We start from the raw sequence: 20,223 nt of genomic DNA, 5'->3' as shown, positions 1-20,223 counted from the left end.
CTTCGAATTGTAAGTGTAAGTCTGCACCAAGATACGAAGGTTCATGAAGTCTTTGTTACATTGTAAAAATTTGATTCGGTTAGTCATGGTTTCACATTGCAATTTAGGGAGCAAAATAATTTTGAAACAAAGGTGATAATATGTCATCATTGTATTTAAAGTTGGATCGTTGCCCTAAAAAAAACAATTAATGAAGGCTTAAGTGTAATATAGAGCTTATTTTTCTAAAGTTGTCACCATCAGTCATAAATATTTAGTGATAATAGATTTCATGGGGATTCCAGGTGTATTTCTACATCCAAGCTTCGAGCACGGAAAGACCAATAAACATTCCACATTCTTTCACTCTCCAAACTTTATTCTTCTTTTGCTGTTATTCCAAGTCATTGTTAAATGCTTAGCGTCGTGGAGCATTTAAGGTTGTGATAAGTGGATTGAGAGATTATTGCAGATTTCTTTTGATTGATGAGGTTGACCGTTGAACTGCTAAAATAACAATGGCTGTAAAAGAGACCAGCATCAACTGTGTGCAACCGAGATTTGATTTGTCTTTGTACTGTACTGAGAGAGAAAAAAAATCCATGACACTTCTGATATGTCGAGTGAGCGAAGAGCAAACACCATTTAATGCCCTGTCTGGGAGCAAAGGAATTATTTTCTAGGAGATGAGAGAAACGCTTTCACACAAGCTACACCAAAGAAACGTTCCAGACAGAGAGAACAGCAGCAGTAATGCAATGAGATGAAGGGGAGCGGTCGCAGACAGTACAAAATTGACTGATGACTTGGAGAATGAATGCAGAACATCACACATCTGTCTGTCAGTGTTACCCCTGATTTCCACTGGATGCGGAACGGCTGCGAAACGGCGACGGAGCCGATAGGTGTCAATTTAAGTCAATGTGTGTATTTCCACTGACTCCGCACGGCTCCGTCACAGCTCCGACGCCGGAGCACACACGCTGCAATTCAGCACAAAACAGGTTGCGCGGGGCAGGAAGTCGAGCACAGAAACAAAAATAAAACATACTTTAACCGTCAAAATAAAATACACCGTGCTCACGGCGGATCATATTCCCCTGCGCTACACCTTGAAAACGTCATAATGGGCGGAGACAGCCCTGAAGTCAACAGGTCAGAGGTTTTCACCGACCAGTTCACCCCGTTGACACCATGGATGAGGAGATGCTGATTATTCAAGTCCAAAATCACCAAATCCTTCATGATGGAAATAACTTGTTGGTTTGTGATTCTCTTTAAAGAAACTACACCCTGTTATATCGCGCGATCATACGTGAATTCGCGAGATCTCGCGGGTCCTCGTGACGTCATGGCCGCACCGCAGCGCACCACTGTGGCGGAGGCGGTGGGGATTGGCGGACGGCGAAACACGCAACCGACACGCTGCGCCGCCGTCTCGCAGCCGTTCCGCATCCGGTGGAAATCCGGGGTAACTCTTGGGAGTCTAATTTTACGTCGTTTTCGTGGCATAAATTGTTGATGGCCTCTACGAGCAATAACCGGACACCGAAACACCACTTCTCCTCTGCTGCTCACTGCCTGTACAATGTGCAGCACAACAGGGGCATTCCAATATCGTAATGCATAAAGTAATCTCTGGGAAGCCCATTTTAATCATGCGTTTATTTCAAGGGCATGGCATCAAAATGACACACGGCTGTCATGACAACGCAAATACTTTACACCCGTACAATACTCCAGGGACGTTTCAGGGAATTAAAAGTATTAACTTCATCAAAACATCTACAGGCTACAGCTGTTCCAGACTGCCGCAGCAAGGCCTCATTCTGAGCGAGGCGGCCACATCGCAGCAGTCCTCGCAACCCTTCACCGGTAACCTGTGCGTTTGAGCTTTTCATTTTTAGACTGAACAGCTTGTTTTTAAAGCCTTGAATGGTCTGGCTGCTGACTGGATCTGTGATCTGCTCACCCCCCAATGAGACTGATCGCCGCCTGAGATACTCTGGCGGGGCCCCGACTAAACCTCGACTTCTCACTGAAGGCGACCAGGCCTTTGTTGTGGAACTCACATGCCTGAGGATCTAACAAAGGCTTTTTGAAAGCTGCATTACAGATATGAATTATTATAGTATTGATTGCGAGCTAAAAATGGGAATACAAAAATGTTCTTTTCCTCAAATCTAAGCAGATCCTAGATTGTATAGGGCAATCTCATGAGTGAGCTCACTCCTCCTTGTCCTTGCCCTCCCGTCTTATTCTCCACTGCTCATGTATGAAACACACACATGCCTGTAAATTGCCAATTAAATCTCAAAATAACACACTTGGTCTTGAAATACACACGTCCCCAAAGTGTTTGGATGATCATATTCTAATAATATTTGTGCCTTTCTAGTTTTATTAACCCCGGAGACCCCGTAGACTACAAACTGAAAAGAGGTTAACAGGCAGCGTGTGGTGAAATTACAGCTTTGGACTAAATTTGCCCCCAATTAATTCATTAATTTGAAGTAGTTGATGTTGTGTGTGTTTCTCAAAGCAGGCTGCTGAGAGGTGCAGCTGTGGGAGTGTTACACACAATATATGAGAGCGGAGACTCTAGATCTGCTTTAAACGGTGTGGGAGATGAGACATGACTGCAGGGTTTGATCGATTCAACTGTCTTGCACTGTTTTTCCCCCCATGAAAAGTTTGTCCCTCACACACACACACACACACACACACACACACACACACACACACACACACACACACTCGCACTTACACTCTCTCTCTCTCTCTCTCTCTCTCTCTCTTGGCCAAAGTACCCATAATCCATTGCACCTCAAGGTCACCTGAGTCTTCTCTGGCACTCAGCCTGTGCACCTCACTTCTCACTCTTTTCTTGCACATTAGCTCTAAATCAAAGTAATGCAGCACAAATAGGACAGACAGAAAAAAAAGAAATGCTTTCATGCTCTTTAAAAAAGTGAGTGGCGTGATTATTTACAGCATTTCGGTTTACACACTGAATAGCAAACGGCGCTGTTGGCTTCTTCGAGAGTTTCTCTCTCCACATTGTGTAACCTGCCTTAAATATCCTTTATGTACTTAAAATAAATCCTGCTTTAATGAAGGCCTTACAATATAACTTTCTCAAAATGTAATTTCCATCTCATGTCACAAAGATATCTAAATCCGTCCGGATAATCTCTACACCGGTATCAAATTGCACCGCAGCGTCTTTTGCCCTCAAGTGTCATTGAGGGGGCGAATGTTATGTGGAGTAATGCAATGATTTCTGCTGTTTATGCTATTGAGTAAACAGTAAAGTATCGCATTGAATGTCTGTATAGGAACCTCCTCTGAGAATAAAGAGCATGGGACAAACAAGCCGCCCGCAGCAAACCTTAAATTGATTACATTCATCAAGCTAAATGGGGTTTACACGTTTACGCAACTATTTAAATACAGCATTTATGTGGGAAATCTTTAACTGGGGAAGAAATAGCTCCCGAGATTTTCCGAGGGATTTGTTTGTCAGATCGGGACACAATTTGTAGAGCTTAACCCAGAATTACACATTTGACTGTTTTATTAATCCCACAGTGGAATACTGTATGTCAGCGCTGTGCACCGCTGCTTCAACCATATTAATGCACAATAGTCGGGTAAGCCGTAAAAAAGTGAGTGAGAATTTCTATTATTTTCCTGAGGTAATGAACATGTATGACACGGGCCAGTCTCATAAACCATATGTTTGGCATCAGCTGTTGTATATTGAATCGTATAGGAGTCCAGGACATTTGTGAGAAACCAATTTCATTTGAAAATAGCAATTTGGTTGCTGAGGAAAAAAAAAAAGCAACTGTGGAATTGAAAGCATGAATCCACTAACAGACTGGTTTCATTTTGTTGGCTCAACTGAAACAATTATCACAGCAAGCCTGACTTCATTAGAATAGCAAATTAAATGTGTACAATGATGTGTGTGTGTGTGTGTGTGTGTGTGTGTGTGTGTGTGTTTGTGCGTGTGTGTCTGTGTGTGTGTGTGTGTGTGTGTGTTTGTGCCAGAGGAGACATTGAAGGTCATTTCTATCAGGCAAAATAGTTAACCACTTTACTGTACACCGACTGTAACTTCCACATATTCTGACATTTCCTGTTAAATTGTATTTTAAGAGGAGATGGTGGTGGAGGGAGGTGGGAGGAACAAAACTAAAAGATAATAATACGGATCTAGAAGCCAACTCACCTTGGGCTGCACCGCTACTTCTACCACTTGATTCTTGCTCATGCAATTTTTGACGAAGCCCTCGACTTTGCTGTTGCACTTCATGAAGATCACGTAGGCGGCGTAGGCCGAGAGCAGCGTGATACTTTCCCATATGCAGATGATGTTATCCAGGAAGAAGATGATTAGCATGATCAGATCCAGGATGTAGAAGGAGACATCGCGGAAGAGCGGCCACCATGTTAAGTTGAGGATCTCCTTGGAGAAGATGGCGCACATCCCAATGACAAAGAGAATATTGAAGACGGCCGAGCCCACGATGGTCCCGATGCCCACGTTGCTGTGTGAGATGAAGACACCGATGATGGAGGTGAAAAGTTCTGGAGCCGAGCCGCCTGCTGCCATGAAGGTGGCACCTGCCACGTCATCCGAAATGGTCAGCTTCTCTGTGATGACTGTGAGCGCTGGGACGAAAAACTCGTCACACACTATGGCTAAGGCAATGAACATGTAGATCATGCCAAACATGTGGAGGGCCACTGCCCCTTGGCGCCTCTCCGCAAGGGTGAAGAGGTCCGGTGGGTAATCCCCCTGGCTGTCGTTGCTATTTGCTGTCGACATCATGGCTATTGGTATGTCAGCTGAGACGTTGGGGTCCGTCTGATGTTGGGTGAAAAGTAGAGTCCGGTGGGGGGCCGACAGGCGGAGACTCTCCTGTTGGAGCACTGGCTCACTAAGACCACCTGAGCTCCTGGTCAAGGCACTGAAGGAGACAGCACTTAGGGCCACCAGGCTGAAGATGAACCCCAAGATTCGTATGGGCCTCAGCTTTTTCCGCACACACCGGTGACCCTGCCGCTTACAGGCAGCACCCAATATGGGCCGTCGCTCAAGTGTATCCATGCAGGGTTTATCTGAAGCCATCTTTATGCAGCTGGCGATGTCCTCACTCTCAGTGGCTAGATAGGAAGAGAGGAGAGTGGGGATGAAGGTTTCACTGGAGACAACGCATGGTGCCGTCTTCAGTTTCAAATGAGTTGAAAGGATTGTAGGTGCTTTCCAGGGTCTGGTTTGCCAAATGGTGTCTTCATATTAGCCTCTGCTGGCAAATGTCAAAAGAATGCATTAGGAAAATGATATTATTGAGTCAGCAAACAAAGTCAACAATCATGGTTTAGATATTGACTACACAATGTTTATTGTTTAAACACTGGAAAGGTAAAAGAGAAAAAAAATATTAAATAAGTGATTCGCTATTCAGCTTTGATGAATTCCATCTGTCACATAATACATTACATTTAAACAAATTTAAAATATTAGCATTTGCTGCTTTTTTTTATTACATTGCAAACTGAATTCGTAATGGACATATAAATGATTCATGATATTTATTTAAATAGATGAGAAAAAAAACTAACAAGTTAACAACATGAGTGTAGCTGCAGAAGAGTTGGCTATAAATCAGGAATAATCCACTCCTGACCACTGCTTATATATGTGTATGAGTATATATATATATATATATATATATATATATATATATATATATATATATATATATATATATATATATATATATATGTGTGTGTGTGTATATATATATATATATATAAACTGTTTTAAAACCATGTCATTCTCTCTCAGCATACAGAAGTAAATCTCTGTATCATCAAACATTGAAAACAGAATTCCTTTATCTTTAATCTGCTGATGGATTCCCCTCATCGTCTTAATTTGGCTGAGATGTGCCGTCATTGGACAGAATGACATGAATAGACTCACAACAGCGCCATACTATGAAATGTATCCAGTGGCGTCAACTCCAGCGTATTTACACTTTCGAGATGAACGATGAATCGAAACTTGGAGACCGGCCTGGGTTAGACGACTCGGGTGTGATGCCGATTTGGCCGCGAGATGTTGGACAGGAGACTCGCGGTGAAAACGTGAAATGTGCCTGCTTTTACCTGGAGGGAATTGGGACGAGATGTGAAGGCCGACGGTTTACGGACACCACTCGGGGCTGCACTCGGTGGGGGGGGAGAGAAAAACCCCCCGGTATAGACGCAACGTCGCCGCCGTTCGGGTGGAAGCGGGCGGAAAAACCAAAACGCACGTCCTGTCCCGTTTCGACTTCTCGGTGATGCACAGCCCGCCGCCTTTTGCGCTCGGCGTCTCGCAGACAGACGCCGGCTGCGATGACCACTCTACCCCGCCTCCCCTGTCTGCCCTTCAGTAACGCCGTCGCCCTTTCGCGTCGGTGCCGGCGCACGGGCAGCCCGCTCGCGACGCAGTCCAGCAGCCTGGACTCCACGACGCGCGCGGAGGCTGCGGACCGTGCCGTGCCCTTACCTTTGGCCGAGGCGAGGAAGCAGCCAGGCGGCACAGCAGCAGGTTCAGAGTTGGGGGGGGGGGTCCTCTCCTCTCCGGTGCCCCTCTTACTCTCATTGAACAAAATGTGACCGCTCTCCGCTCTCCGACGACAGAGGAGGAGCTTTGGATGGGAGGGGGCGGGGGGGGACAGCTTTTCCAACTGCGCTCAGCTCTATCCCTCGCAGCAGTAGCAGCAGCAGCATCCCTCCCGTCTCGGATGAGAGAGAGGGGGGGGGGGGGGATCGGTCGAAAATACCGTGCTAATGTGGCAGAATATTTTCTGCTGGGCTGATCTAACCACGTGAGCAAGCTGGTTTATTAATAAGGCCAGGTGCGCGGCAGACAGCGCACGCTCTCCTGCTCAGTCTCACGCAGTGGGGGCTTTGGTGATGTTGCACTTTGAGGGAGGAGTTGCCGTGGTTACATGGCAAAGGAACTATATTCCCCCCCCCCCATATTCTTCTGGTGACGGAACAGGTGGATGTGCTTCAGCTCAGTAGCTGATTTATGTGAATGGCTTTGGGTCATTTCAAGGTCATGTGCACGTGGACCCATCTCTCAATGATAGCATTGCAATGTGCAGCTCAAGGTGCAGAATCACTGACCCCCCCCCCCCCCCCCCCCCAACTTGGCCTACAAATAATACATCTTCACACTTGTAATAGAGTATAATGTTTAAAGTGTAAGTTTAGGGAAATTCCCATTCTCACACAACAATATGAAGCTGTAGCCAGATGCCAGTTAGCACACCTTGGCACAGGAACAGCTATAGCCAGGCTGTGTGCACCAGCAACATAATCCGACTATACCAGCATCTCTAAAGTTCAAGAATTAGCTCATCTATCTGAATTGTCTAAACAGAATGTAAACGCGAAGCCCACCAAAAGTAAATTTGCTCTACGATTTTTGGAGGAGATGAAGCAAATAAGATTAAATAAGCGGATTAATTGTTGGACTTTAGAGGTGATGGTGGACAGATGCAGGCTTCCTAGTTGCCTCTGGCTCCAAACTCATTGCTAAGATAAGCTGACTGGCTGTTGGCTCTATAGCTTGTCAAATATCTCATCTAAATCACAGCCAGAATGCCACTGGCCACATTTCTCAGAATGTTGGACCTATTTCCTTTAATAATGACATTTTTGCCATTTCACTGGGATACTAAATATTGAAGAGGGTCACGCATTCCTCGTGCGCCAGTTTGCGTCATTTTGAATGTGTCACCAATACCGAGACTTCATCTGACATAACCAACATCATCCCTGCGGCCCCCTGGCTCGCATCATTTCAACTAATGTCAAATGAAGCCCTCCAACAACTTCGCATTAGTCGACAGGTCAAACCCTGTCGGGTAGATGCATACATGCAATCTCTACACAGTGTGACAAAGTATGTTTGACACTAATGGCCTGCTGCTTTATGATAAATCATGAATCACTGACCTCATTGATTGCCCCCTCTGCCTCCTCTCCTCCCATTCTGCTTCTTGTTACCTAACAGGGAACACAGAGGCCGACAGCGTGAATTTGAGTTACCTCAGATTATCAATAGTACTATTCATTCTGCTAAATTAGCTAATTTTGGTTGTACTTGGTATTAAAAAAAAATCCTGTTATGTATTTAAATAATACATCTTCAAATTAGACATGAATGCCTCTTTAATTTTAATACAAATTCCTTAATGTTATTAAGTGTTATTGACATTTTTGGGAATAGGCTTTTTTTTTGCGAGGGTTTGTGTACCAGACTATCTCAAGGACAGGAGTGGTCACTTTTCACAAGATGAGCTTTTCTGGCTGCTTGCTGTAACTTCATATTTACCAGAAAGACATGAGCGTAGTACCAATCGTCTCATCTAATGAGACAGTGGATGGGCATGATTCTCAAAATGTCAAATTATCCCTTGAACCACGCAACTTAACCTCCACAGTGCAATGTGTCAATCATGTTTCCCTGTCGCTGGATATAATGCCTCCGAGTGAAATGCTCTCACACCCAATAGCCCAGAAGACTATTAATTCTGTTCAAAATGATTGGGATCGATTGCCTCGTTATATCCATGATGCACTGGTTTTCATACTGGAGCTATTGCCACTGGGCTTCCTCGCCAGCCAGGCCCAAGCTTTTTTTCCACAAGAACAAACTGGTGGCTGCTGTCATGCTGATTATCATGAGGATCTGATTGGTGAACGAACACATTAAGTAGGTTACATCGATCAGATGGTTGGGGATGATACGGCTGGACTGTGCGGCAGGGTTTTTGCCAATGACCCATCTGTCATTTTGAAGAATTAGGCTGCATTACCTCAATTTTACACACAGAATTCTGATTTCCTCCGCACAAGTTGTACTCTGTCAGCCTGTGATAACAGTCACATAATGTCCTCTGTGGTCCTGGAGGGAGCTTTTCAAAGTTTGGGGAAAAAAATTACTTTTGACGATGTCATAGTGATGTCATCTCAATCTGGGTTGACACCAAGATTAAATGTCACTTTTTTTCAGATTTAACAGAATGCCTGTATTACAAACTTGGGGAACGGGGTTTAAATGAAGTTGAAATTGAGAGCACAGGAAGGGGTCCACTGCTGCCTTCAAATGGAATCGTGTTTATTCTCGAGAGGAGTTATGTACATATCTAAAAGTGTTGATATTCCCAAAAGCCTTCTATTTTCTCCATGTCATTTTGCCCATGCATTTCTTTCATAACGTTACAGTAAATGCCTGCTAGCTCGCTAAATTGTTACCCCTTCTGGTGTATAGTCACAGATACTAATATCATTATTACCGCCCATGTTGCCGTTAAGTAGCATCCCGCTCACGGCTTGACCACTTGAAAGCCAATAATTACAGGTGTTGTTGAGTTGCATTATGGAAAATGTTGCGTTGTGTAGTATTGACCTAATTTAAAAGACTAATTTTCAGGACACCAAAGCTCCTGCTGCTTTGATATTGATCTTTTATTGTGTAACTCAACGCAAATCCAATATTAAAATCCCTGTAGTACCCCTTTAAACTCACTTTAACTTTAAAGTTCAAGCAAAAAATGGCATTTCAAGAATGAGGATGACATGCCAAACTCTATTCCTTTTTCCTCTTCATTGAGAAAAGATGACGTAAAATCTAAATTGGGATTAATTCCAAGTATGTTGACCCTGTGCAATAAACCTGTCATCAGGGTAGTGCGATTGTCAATAATAAAAAAAAGATTTGTTTGAATATTGACTGTATTTCACTCAAGCACTGTGAGATTTGTTTGGATTGATATGATTAGCTGCATGAGCAAATGCATCTGATCTGTAAACCTCCTCATCACAAAGTACACACCCAAGCCTTTGACGCCAGCGTTTCACATGAGATCTGTAAATATTTTTGCCTATCAAATGAGATCCCATCCAGACTGTCAGCTCTTTTTCAACAATTCACCCCCCCCTTGCATACACAAGCCTCTCCACCACACCACCGAGCTGGCCGCCCCTGATCTGGCAACATTTCCAGCATAAAAGTGATGACTTGTCACCGGTCAGGTGGGTTGTGGCGGGGGAGGATGGGGGTTCGGAGGGGTGCTGGTGCCAATTGTTTTGATTTGTCTGAAATCTGTGCTCTGACAAAAACAACAGAAATTTCCATGCTGGCCCTGCCCCCCATCCGGCCCAGCCTCACTTTGGCCTGACAGCTAAATCCGAGCCTTTGTGCCCCACATAGTTGTATGGATTTGTCAGCAATGGGGCAGGGGCAGTGGGGGGTAGACAGGGTGATGATAACCAAGCAGGTTTTTCCGGGGAAGAGGAAAGGACAATTGACTCAAGCATTGCATTGAATTATTTCTATCACACAAGTATGTTTTACTAATAACTAACAGCAAAAGCTTTCTGGAATTTATAAACGAGGAAAGCAGTGAAACTGGAGAGTCCCAGGATAAGAGACTCGCTCTGGATTAGATGTTGAAAGCCTAGCAACCCCCCCCCCCCAACACCACGTCTGTACAAAGAGGCTTGGACAGACCACCTGCCCCTTAGGAAAATGCAGTCAGCAAAACTAACTGGGCCCAGGCACCAATAGGATGCTCAGAGAGTAAATGGGGAATCAATGAGCCCAAGTAAATGTACTCCAAAAAAACAAACACAAATGGTCTGCCTCAGAGTTCTAACATAATGGCAAGACTGTACAAAGATAACTTGGAGGAGACCATTTCGCAGGGGGTGGGTGGATAATCATTTTAGCAGTAGTAGCTCTAAAAAGAAATCATTGAATTGATAATCCACTGATCAGTAAGTGCTGGAGCTGATTAGATACGAGCATACGGTGTGAAAGTGAGACCCTGCTTTCACTGGTGGTCCAAATGAACATATACAGTATAGTGTGGCCAGCATTTTAATACTGAGGTCTTACATTCAAACAAATGTACATATTTATTATAATGTATATATTATACTTTGTGCTAATTTTTGGTCTTGCATTATTTTAGCATTCCCCATAGCACCATAGCATAACACATGATTGTAAACAGCAGCTGTGGTAGAGAGGGTAAAGAGGGTCGGTGGCTCCTCCAGTTCACTGGGCAAGACACCGGACCCTGAGTTGCCCCTGTGCTGGCAGTGTTTGAATGATGTGTAATAGAAAAAGCCCTGACGTATAGTAGCGCTGTGTGAATGTGTGTTTAAATGGGTGAATGTGACTTGTACTGTAAAGCGCTTTGAGTGGTCGATAAGACTAGAAAAGTGCTATATAAATGCAGATGTCAGAGAGTTTACATTTTGTGATGATCTAAAACATGATGTCTGATTTTTTTTCTCTACTCTGCCATCATTCAAAAGAGTATACAGCCTGGCTAGAGGCTCTGTGGGGCCAGACACAGTGGTGCCAAACATTCAGTATGATAACATCCTGATGTTTAGCATGTTTACAATCTTAGTTTAGAGTGTTAGTGTGTAACATTTACTTTAAACAAAGCACTCAATACAACATGCAGATGAGGCTGATGGTTATTTATTTAAATGTACAGGTATTTGGAACCAAAGTAGCTTTTGGACATTTTTAAGATTCTGACTTGATGATGACACTACAATAAAAACGTCAGGTGATCATTAAATAGTTACAATTCATCCTCAGGGAAACACAAATTTTGCACCAATCTATGCCGTCTTTGGTGAGCCATTTGGTTCAAATTCCAAAAGTCCTCATGGTGGTGCAACAGGAAATATCAGAAAGTCATTTTTATTCATCCTCTGAGGATCATGAATACCTGTACAAAAACAGAATGGCAATGCATCAAGGGCCTGTACTATGAAGCGAGTTCAACATACCCAAGATATGTTTTTGTGATCAGGTTTGACTTAACCTAACACTGACCACCCTGGATGACCTGTACTATGAAGCTGGATATCAATTGTCTCAGTCAACCCTGGGTTTTCCTATCCGGTTTCGAGCGCGTTCATGTGGAAGAGGCAGAGTCTTTAATTACAAGCGACATTTCCTTCTGAAGTGATGTCAGACTGTTTCTGCTGCTGAAGCAGAGGAGAGAAGAAGTTAATATATGATTGAGTTCAATCACACTGAACTGTTTATTCATGATCATGAGAAATCTTGATCAGTGTGTGGATCATTGTTCTAATAAAACATATAGTATTACGTTCTTGTTATCGTCACAGTCTCCTCTTGTTGTTCTGAGCAGCAGTGATAGAATAAGAAAGTAAAACACTTTCAGAGATTCTGTCGGTAAACAAATTATCTTTATTGAATTCAAATGAAGCTAAAATATGAAATCTAAATATATATATATATACCCCGCCTTTCGCCTAATGTTAGCTGGGATTGGCTCCAGCGACCCCCCGCGACCCTTAAATGGATAAAGCGGTAGACGATGAATGAATGAAAATATATATATATATATCTATGTATATATTTAGTGTGATGAACTCTCCCTCTGTTTATTAGAAACTGTTTTAAGACATATGAAGAGTCTGGAACAGCAAGAGCTCAACAGACCATGAAAGTGAAAATGCGCCTGTAGAAGCCACAAGTCCATATGATATTAACCTTGTTCAAAGAAAAAACTGATTTATTCGCGATATCATTGAGAAGAACTACACTACCCACAAACTTCAACGTCTCAGATTGGTTGGAAGACGTTGGAAAGGCATTTGCAATGTTTTATGGGATGAGTAGTTCCTTCACTGTTAAAATAATTATGTACACAGTCTTGCCTTTTTTCCATTTTCCAATTTTTTATTTTGCTCAGAATAAATTTTTTTATGGTAATGATCCATCTTGTGGCTTATTGGTTTGGATCATGGCTTAAAACTCTTTATATAAGGATTCTATGAAACGTCAATGGGTGCTATAGTTTAGGCCGCGTTCTAATGGCCAGAACACGATAAGAGATCGCAACGTCATTGGTTGTACACTGTTCTTCGTCGTTTTTAATGGCGGTTGGCAACCTGCGTAATGCGTGCATTATCAGCAACATGTGCTCCGGAGTTATCCCTTTCCTCAGACAGTGGCAGATATAAGAATGTGGTGGAAAAGCGAAAGAATAGAGTTAGATGTAGTGATAATGTATTTGATTGTAGTGATTATTGGTCTTTAAACTATAGTTTGTAACGGCAACAAACCTTTACTCTGACCCTTACCCTAACCATAACCATAAACGTAACCCGATTTAAATCAAACACAGCATTTAAATGCTTTAAAAGTGTAAAATCAAAGAAAGATGTTACGTCATTGCCTGCCATCTTTAGAATTCCAGGACACGTGACAATTCGCATGCGCAAGCAGTGAACCAATGAACAAGCTCATTCTTATCGCGTTCTCTGCCTCAGACATACCTCGTTCTAAAAGTGGGCGGTCACTGATGAGCTCTATCTGCTGCGCTTTATTATTTGTCGCGTTACTCTCAACTCTTTAGTCCCAGTCAGGATCCTGCAGAATGATGGTGCCGTTTTTGCAGTGATCTGATTGGTCCTGCTCCGGAGCAGGTTAGCCGTTAAGCCTAAGTTACCATGGTGATTTACCCCGGTAAGAAGAGAACCAGCCTCGTAGGACGGGAAACCCAGAGTTAAACATGAAGTTTCCTTGAAACTCGCAAATCCTGCTTCATAATAAAGGCCTCAGCAGTTGTTGAGATATTCAATCCGACTTTGCCATCCCCAGATCCATGTTTGTTGCACAACAACAAAAACCCCTACCATATGCAACTTTAAATTATAAAATGTAAAGTGCAATTTAGGTCCCAAAGGTCTCAGAAAAATATACAGAAGAAATAACCTCTGTGTCATGTCTTCCATGGTTTTACTCACGTAGCTGCAGTTATGGTTACAATTATACAAGTGAAACTGTGGTCACTGACTAATAAACTTTTATATTGATTTTTGACCTGATTAAAAGCATTTAATCCCAATATACACTAAATTCAATATCCATCACATGCTCACATCCAGTCAACACTGGACTTGACTTTAATCTGTTGTAGGGGGGGATATACTTGAGCATTTTGGCCAAAGAAAGTGCAAAACTTGGTCAGGATGCTAAACCGGGAATAATTAAAAACTGGATTGAGCCTATTATATCATCCGTAAACACTGAAAGTTCTGCAGAAACTACAGAATTGAACACTTCCCGTCCATATTTTGCATTTTGACTGAAAGCTGTTAAGCTGCATTGAGTATTAAAGTAGAATACATTATCTTAAAAATATTTCTTTGCTGGGGTCATGAGCTTAGCTGGAGTACAAATCCAATCAACCTTTGCCTTCTGTGACCAAACAGCATTTAACCATCACAGGGCAGGACAATGCCATGGAAGGACAAAAAGGACAAAAGAGTCTTATTTATCTGCTCCATTCTTCATCTAACATGACTAAAAGCAGGAGGGACAACATGTGCAGTGTGTCCTCATGACCTTTGGTAGCTGAATTTGGCATTTAATATTTCATGGCTTTACAATCATGAGATGTGACCACAGATAGATAAGCAGACTGGTACCTTGAAAAGGGAGAGGGTTGATTTTGTGAGAAGATTTCAAGGTTGCAGCGAACAGCGACCGGACAAGGCAGCATATTTTTTTGGTTGTTATCGGTCATTGAAAAGTGTGATGTGAAGGAGGACAGCATTGATACAGGATGACAGAGTTTGCTGCATTATAAGGTTAATCCTCATGTCAACAGTCCCACAGATGGGCTGACCTGCTGCGCTGCAGGGATGAGTTTTTGGAAGGGGGGGAGGAAGAAGTTGAAAATCATAGCCGCCTGTCTGCTAACAACAAGTTGGAGGGAGGAATGAGTGGGCTGACGAAACCCAGCGGGGGAAAAAAAAAAAAGTCATGAAAAAAAATGTTTCATGCTCTGATGTCATTAGGAAGGCGAAAGCAGAGCTGTAATCCTATTTTAATCGCAGTGGATTTATTAAACAGGAGCAGCAGGTTTAAATCTCAGCAGATTACACAGAAGGCCCAAGGAGATATGGAAGGGGGTGGGGGTTGGGGCGGCTTGCATAACCAAGTGCACTTCAGGTGATATGGTTCATCTTTGACTTGTCAGGACTGACAGGGAGGGAGGGAACATGGACGTCAGGGGTATCCTCAAAAATAAACTCCTTTTAGATATTTTGACATTTTCTTGGATTACGATCTGTATTAAACATCCCTTTGAGATGTGGTCTTCTAAAAATGATTTTGACAAGATTAAGACAGAGTGCCTGCAGATGTTACTAATTATATGTGTGTTAGTGATCGTGTGTGTACCTCACTGTGTTCTTTGCAGTTGGCGCAAAGCTCCTGGGTACCCTTTGTAAGAGACCTCTCATGGAGAATGGGTTAATCCAAGGTCACGTCGCATCTGGATTTACTCAAATCAATCCATAAACAGATCATGTCGAACAAGCTTCAACCTTTAGAGGTCACCAGTAATAAAAAAGTTTCCATTTAAAAAAAAGAGAAAAGAAGAGAGGCTTGCATTAATGCTCGTCAAGAATTAATACTATACTTTTCTAATATAGAAAATGGCAAATTCTTTCTGCCGTCAACCCTTGAAATGCAAAAAAAAAAATTACAATGGGTTAAGTGCAGGCATGATGATGGTTAGGAAGACTTTGGGAAATTTGTAACTCACTACAACGGACTTTTTAAGTAAGGGCTTTGAATAACAAACTAGTATATCAGACATAAGTCAAAACTAAAACCATGAATTTTCTCACTCTCAAAACCAAAAATCTGAATGACTATTGCACCATTTCACCAACATTTATTTTTAGCATTAAAGTGTTATAGCATATCTAACATCATTAATCAATTCAATTTGTTGTTATGATTATGGAATAGTATTTCCACGTGTACCGATTAATCTAAAAAAACAAGTATGCCAAGTATGACAACCAAATGCAGACCATAAGGATTTATGACTCAGCTAAACACAACACCAGACAAGTAGAGCCATGGCATTAAAATAGATGCATAATGAGCAGATGCACTTTACAGAGCCATGTGTTGTCACTGAACAATGCCTTTAGTAAAATCATCCTCTAAAAAGGATGCCAAGCTCACCATCTGTTGGCTGAGCTTGGCAAATGTCTGTTTAGGACATGGCACCTCTTTGATTGGGAGACATTTCGGGCAGTTTTGCTTATTTTTAGAGGCTGCAGTTTGTTATCATGGCATGAACTGTATGTTTTATAAATAACTTTTCAAAGAGCACTGATGCTTTTTTAAATGTATTTATACTTTTTAGATGACTGCTGGTAGATTAAGAAATTTGTTTAAAAAAACACAGGATCATTTGAGATATTGAAAAATGAAAACACTGAATAATGAACATGATTCGCAAGGATTTCTTAGAATGTAGCCTTGATTTAATGTAAGAATTGTCAAAGTCGTTGTCAGTTGAAGAGACTTAGCTGAAACCTGGATGACTCTAACCCATGACCACAACCTGAAAGGTCACATCGCAAGTTTAATAAACAGAAAATATTTTTAAAATTATGTTTACAGTACCAGAATTTGGGTGTTAACATCTTAATAAACGGTGTCGCACATCATATTTGCATTGCAATCCAAAGAACATAATTCATACTCATGGTGGCATCCTCTAGCTGTCAGTGATCTACAAGTAGAATTACTAGATATAGCTATATGTATATATACACATACACACACACACACACACACACACACACACACTTTTTCCATGTTGACCATTTTGGACTAGTCAGGCTGGAAAAACACAGGTGCTGCACCCGTTGACCAGAGCACCTCGAAATGGAAAATGGAAGGGCGGCCATTGTTGCCATTATAGATTACACCTGCGCTTCCCCCTGCTGGCACGTGTGAACGTGCTCCGTGAAAAGGGCCAGTACGTTGAAATAAGGGGCTCCCATGCAAAGAGCTCTCAGCCAAGAGTGGGATCTTCTGAGGCTTTATTACATCTACTGAAAAAAAGCTCGAGATGGACACTGTACTTGTGTCCACTTGGTCACCACCTCTTCTCCTCTGGTTTCAAAAATAAGATTTATCGAATTTATCGACGCACAAGCAGGACAAACGCTATACACCCACGCCCTCTGCAGGGCTGTTTTAGTAACAGACTACCACAATAAACCCAGATTAACTAACTGCAATGTGACTGCAACAATGTATGCATCTTTGTTAACGTTTTTACTTTTTTGGAAGAAATTTCCTCATTCAGTAACTCAGCTTTTGATTTCTCTCCGACTGAAACAACACTTTACTTGTTTCGAAATGTTTGTCTGAAGCATTCTCTCATGAATTTATATATTTTTCTTTAATGTAGCCCACCCTTTTGTTTGGGTTATTTTTTTAAATTATTATTCGGTTATGTAATTCTATGAATCCATTCTCTATTGCTGATACTACAATTATATGTCCTTTAAATGAATTGGCATGAATGATAGATAAAATGATTAAAATAACTGCTGTCAACTGCCTTAAAAATCTAAATGTTTACATTGGATGAGGCCAAAGACGAAAATGAAATTTAATATCAGTTTGTTAATATGTGTATCATCACATAGCGCACAGCTTGTTTCATCAACGTTTCATACCTCAGCATCAGTGTGTAGTAGGAACCAAACACCAGCTGGGAGCAAGACAAGCACGAGCAGCAGTATTGATGGACATGGGGGAAGTTTAAACCTCTAACAACCACCCTGCTCCTTCCTCTTCCGGTTGCGGCGACAACAGGTATGGCGGCTTCTGCTTTCCTCTCAAACGTAATGGTTTGAGAATCCACTACAATCCTACGTTTTAGAATTAAATGTGGTCCATGTGAAGTAAATGTAACACCTGGAGGACATTTTTCATTTCCAACGATGTGATAATTGTTGTATTTTGTGGGTTTTCATAGGTTATTTTTGTCATGCCGTTCTTGGTCTCGGGGGCCGCTGTCTAAACACAACTACATTGTTTAATGGGTGTTTTTTACACACAGTTGAGCTGTAGACACTGTTACTGTGAAATGTAAATAGCCGTGTATCAAAATTGGACAAATGTGTTGACTAGCAAAATGCAGGTTGGTTGTTTTCGCCACAGCTAGACGCTACGCCGGTAGCGTGGCTAGCATGGTTAGCCTCCTAGCATCATAGTTGGAATCTTCATTTGCGCACTTTGTCCGTTTGCAGATTCAAAATGGTGCAGCGCCTGACGTACCGTCGTAGGTTGTCCTACAACACCGCCTCCAACAAAACCAGACTGTAAGTGAGGCCTCTTTTATCCGCCCCGTGCGTGTGCTGTCGTCCGTTGGTGAAGCAGGGACACACCGCCGCGGCATGTAGCTCTTGACCGACCTCCGTTTTAACCCCTTTAAAACTGACCGTGCTGTCCCGCAGGTCCCGGACGCCTGGTAACCGCATCGTGTACCTGTACACCAAGAAGGTCGGCAAAGCCCCCAAGTCGGGATGTGGCATCTACCCAGGAAGACTGCGCGGAGTAAGTACAACAACTTTATTAGGGCGGAGGGTCCTTGCTCCCAAGAAAGTAGTTTGTATGTATGTGTATATATACACACACACACACACACACTCATATTGGTGCATGTTTTTGCTGTGCAGGTGCATCTCCAGCCTCTTCTCTAAGTAAAGAATGGCATCAGCTAAATTAGTGCTAGACACAAAGGTTGTTCCTTGTTGACTACATCTCCAGGTGTAACAATTAGCTGGTTCTCTTGATCCATACATGGGATGGATGACACTGCTGCAACTTTAAAAAAAAAAAAACGTTTCCCTGTTTGAATTGCAGCTTCGGCCCCTGTACTTTATCTTGCGATTAATTGTCAGCGTGGTGTAAATTAGGTGCATCGGTAACCGCCAAACAAAGGGAGTTAATCTTTTCCACACGATCACAGATCAATCGAACCTCCAAACCACGTCACTGTCACGCGCCTCCACAGAGCTGCGATGTCTTCTGTTGCTTTTGGATTTTTTGCTGTTCGTTTGTAAATTTAAGTCCTTTATACTGATTTAACATTTGTCTGGGAATTTATGTTAAAAGGCACAGGAGCCACAATGTGACTTGGAAATGGTAAATCTACTGAGCGTAGGGACCCGGATGTGGCATTGTGCGATCCAGTCTAAATCTAGTTATTTAAACTACACTGACACTTTGGTGGAAAGCTGCTCATTGGCCAAACACTGAACACATTCTCATACGTCAATGAGTGGATTTGCAATCTCCAAGTTGTGAGATCAGAATATAGGGAGGATAAGAAATCATGGTCCAGCGCTAAATCCTAAATTACAAAGTAGTAGTCTACACCTGAAAGCAGAGAGATGCACACCTAAGTAAGAGAAATGATTTCTGGATCATTCAAAACATCAGTGTAGTGGCCATATCTAGGAACATGGCAGTACAACGAGGTGGCGCAATTGAAATTACTCTGAAATTGTATGAAATCATCATACAGGTGCTGCATTTTTGCCATGGTTGTAGTTGCAGGGCAGGTTGCCTAAAACCCTATTCTCTGGGTTGCTTGTTCATAGTGCTAGAATGCGATTGACCTCAAACAAGTGCAAATGCATGCATATTAGTATATATAATATGCATATTTTAAAAAGTATGATAAACAGTCCAGAAGTTGGTTTTAGCCTATAACATTGCTCCACTGCTGTTAGCTTGTGTGGAGTAACACTAATCTGATCAGTGTCTTCTCTCCTACAGATTCGTGCTGTTAGACCTCAGGTTCTGATGAGGCTCTCCAAGACCAAGAAGCACGTCAGCAGGGCCTACGGAGGCTCCATGTGCCCCAAGTGTGTGCGTGACAGGTAAGAGAAGCCTTTCCCCTAATCTCCTGACCCTTGCTGAGAAATTAGAATAATGCTTTCCTTTGCCTCATTGATAATGAACATAAGAGTCTTTCAAACTCAAAATGAAAATGGAAATAAAATTGTTAGGTCACTGATGATGATGCAAATGTTCATTGCTTTTTGTTTTCAGGATCAAGCGTGCTTTCCTGATTGAGGAACAGAAGATCGTCGTCAAGGTGCTCAAGGCACAGGCACAGAGCCAGAAATCTAAGTAAACTGTATTTGTATTGCCACAATAAAAAATGACAAACAAATGAATTTCCTGTTGTGATTTTCAATGACGGGGGGGGGGGGGGGGGGGGGGTTTAATTGCCTGTCTTACAGTAGTAAAAATGAAAAGGTGATTGAAAATGG

At 42.4% G+C, this 20,223-nt stretch overlaps 2 protein-coding genes across 10 annotated transcripts in view; one reads left to right on the top strand and one right to left on the bottom strand.

Moving 5' to 3' along the window:
• The window catches only part of LOC118288383 (sodium/potassium/calcium exchanger 2-like), a 42,536-nt gene extending 35,744 nt beyond the window's left edge, over window positions 1–6,792 (bottom strand). For 5 of the 9 annotated variants that reach the window (XM_035614410.2, XM_035614451.2, XM_035614486.2 and 2 more), the window contains exons 1-2: window positions 6,548–6,792; window positions 4,217–5,294 (exon numbers count right to left, since the gene is read on the bottom strand). In XM_035614410.2, coding sequence (XP_035470303.2) covers window positions 4,217–5,119 — 903 coding nt within the window. In that variant the 5' untranslated portion in view covers window positions 5,120–5,294; window positions 6,548–6,792. Of the gene's footprint in view, window positions 1–4,216; window positions 5,298–6,162; window positions 6,343–6,547 lie in introns of those variants that run through there. The other 4 variants (XM_035614469.2, XM_035614478.2, XM_035614418.2 and 1 more) reach the window with 3 other exon arrangements.
• A 10,872-nt stretch (window positions 6,793–17,664) lies between these two features.
• On the top strand, window positions 17,665–20,127 carry rpl34 (ribosomal protein L34). The gene is made up of 5 exons (XM_035614519.2): window positions 17,665–17,752; window positions 18,190–18,261; window positions 18,397–18,496; window positions 19,724–19,827; window positions 20,000–20,127. Exons 2-5 carry the CDS (start codon window positions 18,197–18,199, stop codon window positions 20,082–20,084), a joined length of 354 nt encoding a protein of 117 aa, XP_035470412.1. The 5' UTR covers window positions 17,665–17,752; window positions 18,190–18,196; the 3' UTR covers window positions 20,085–20,127.
• Window positions 20,128–20,223: the final 96 nt, after the last annotated feature.

This window comes from Scophthalmus maximus, chromosome 12, assembly GCF_022379125.1.
Source record: "Scophthalmus maximus strain ysfricsl-2021 chromosome 12, ASM2237912v1, whole genome shotgun sequence".
In the NCBI taxonomy this organism is placed as follows: Eukaryota; Metazoa; Chordata; class Actinopteri; order Pleuronectiformes; family Scophthalmidae; genus Scophthalmus; species Scophthalmus maximus.
Note: the sequence above shows the minus strand (reverse complement) of the source record. Positions and strands in the feature narration are given on the sequence as shown.

Bases quoted from the DNA above. Each gene is read 5' to 3' on its own strand.
- rpl34 (XM_035614519.2), top strand. From the start codon at position 18,197: ATGGTGCAGCGCCTGACGTACCGTCGTAGGTTGTCCTACAACACCGCC. The intron at 18,262-18,396 runs GTAAGTGAGGCC...GCTGTCCCGCAG, and splicing joins GCCTCCAACAAAACCAGACT to GTCCCGGACGCCTGGTAACC. The intron at 18,497-19,723 runs GTAAGTACAACA...TCTCTCCTACAG, and splicing joins ACCCAGGAAGACTGCGCGGA to ATTCGTGCTGTTAGACCTCA.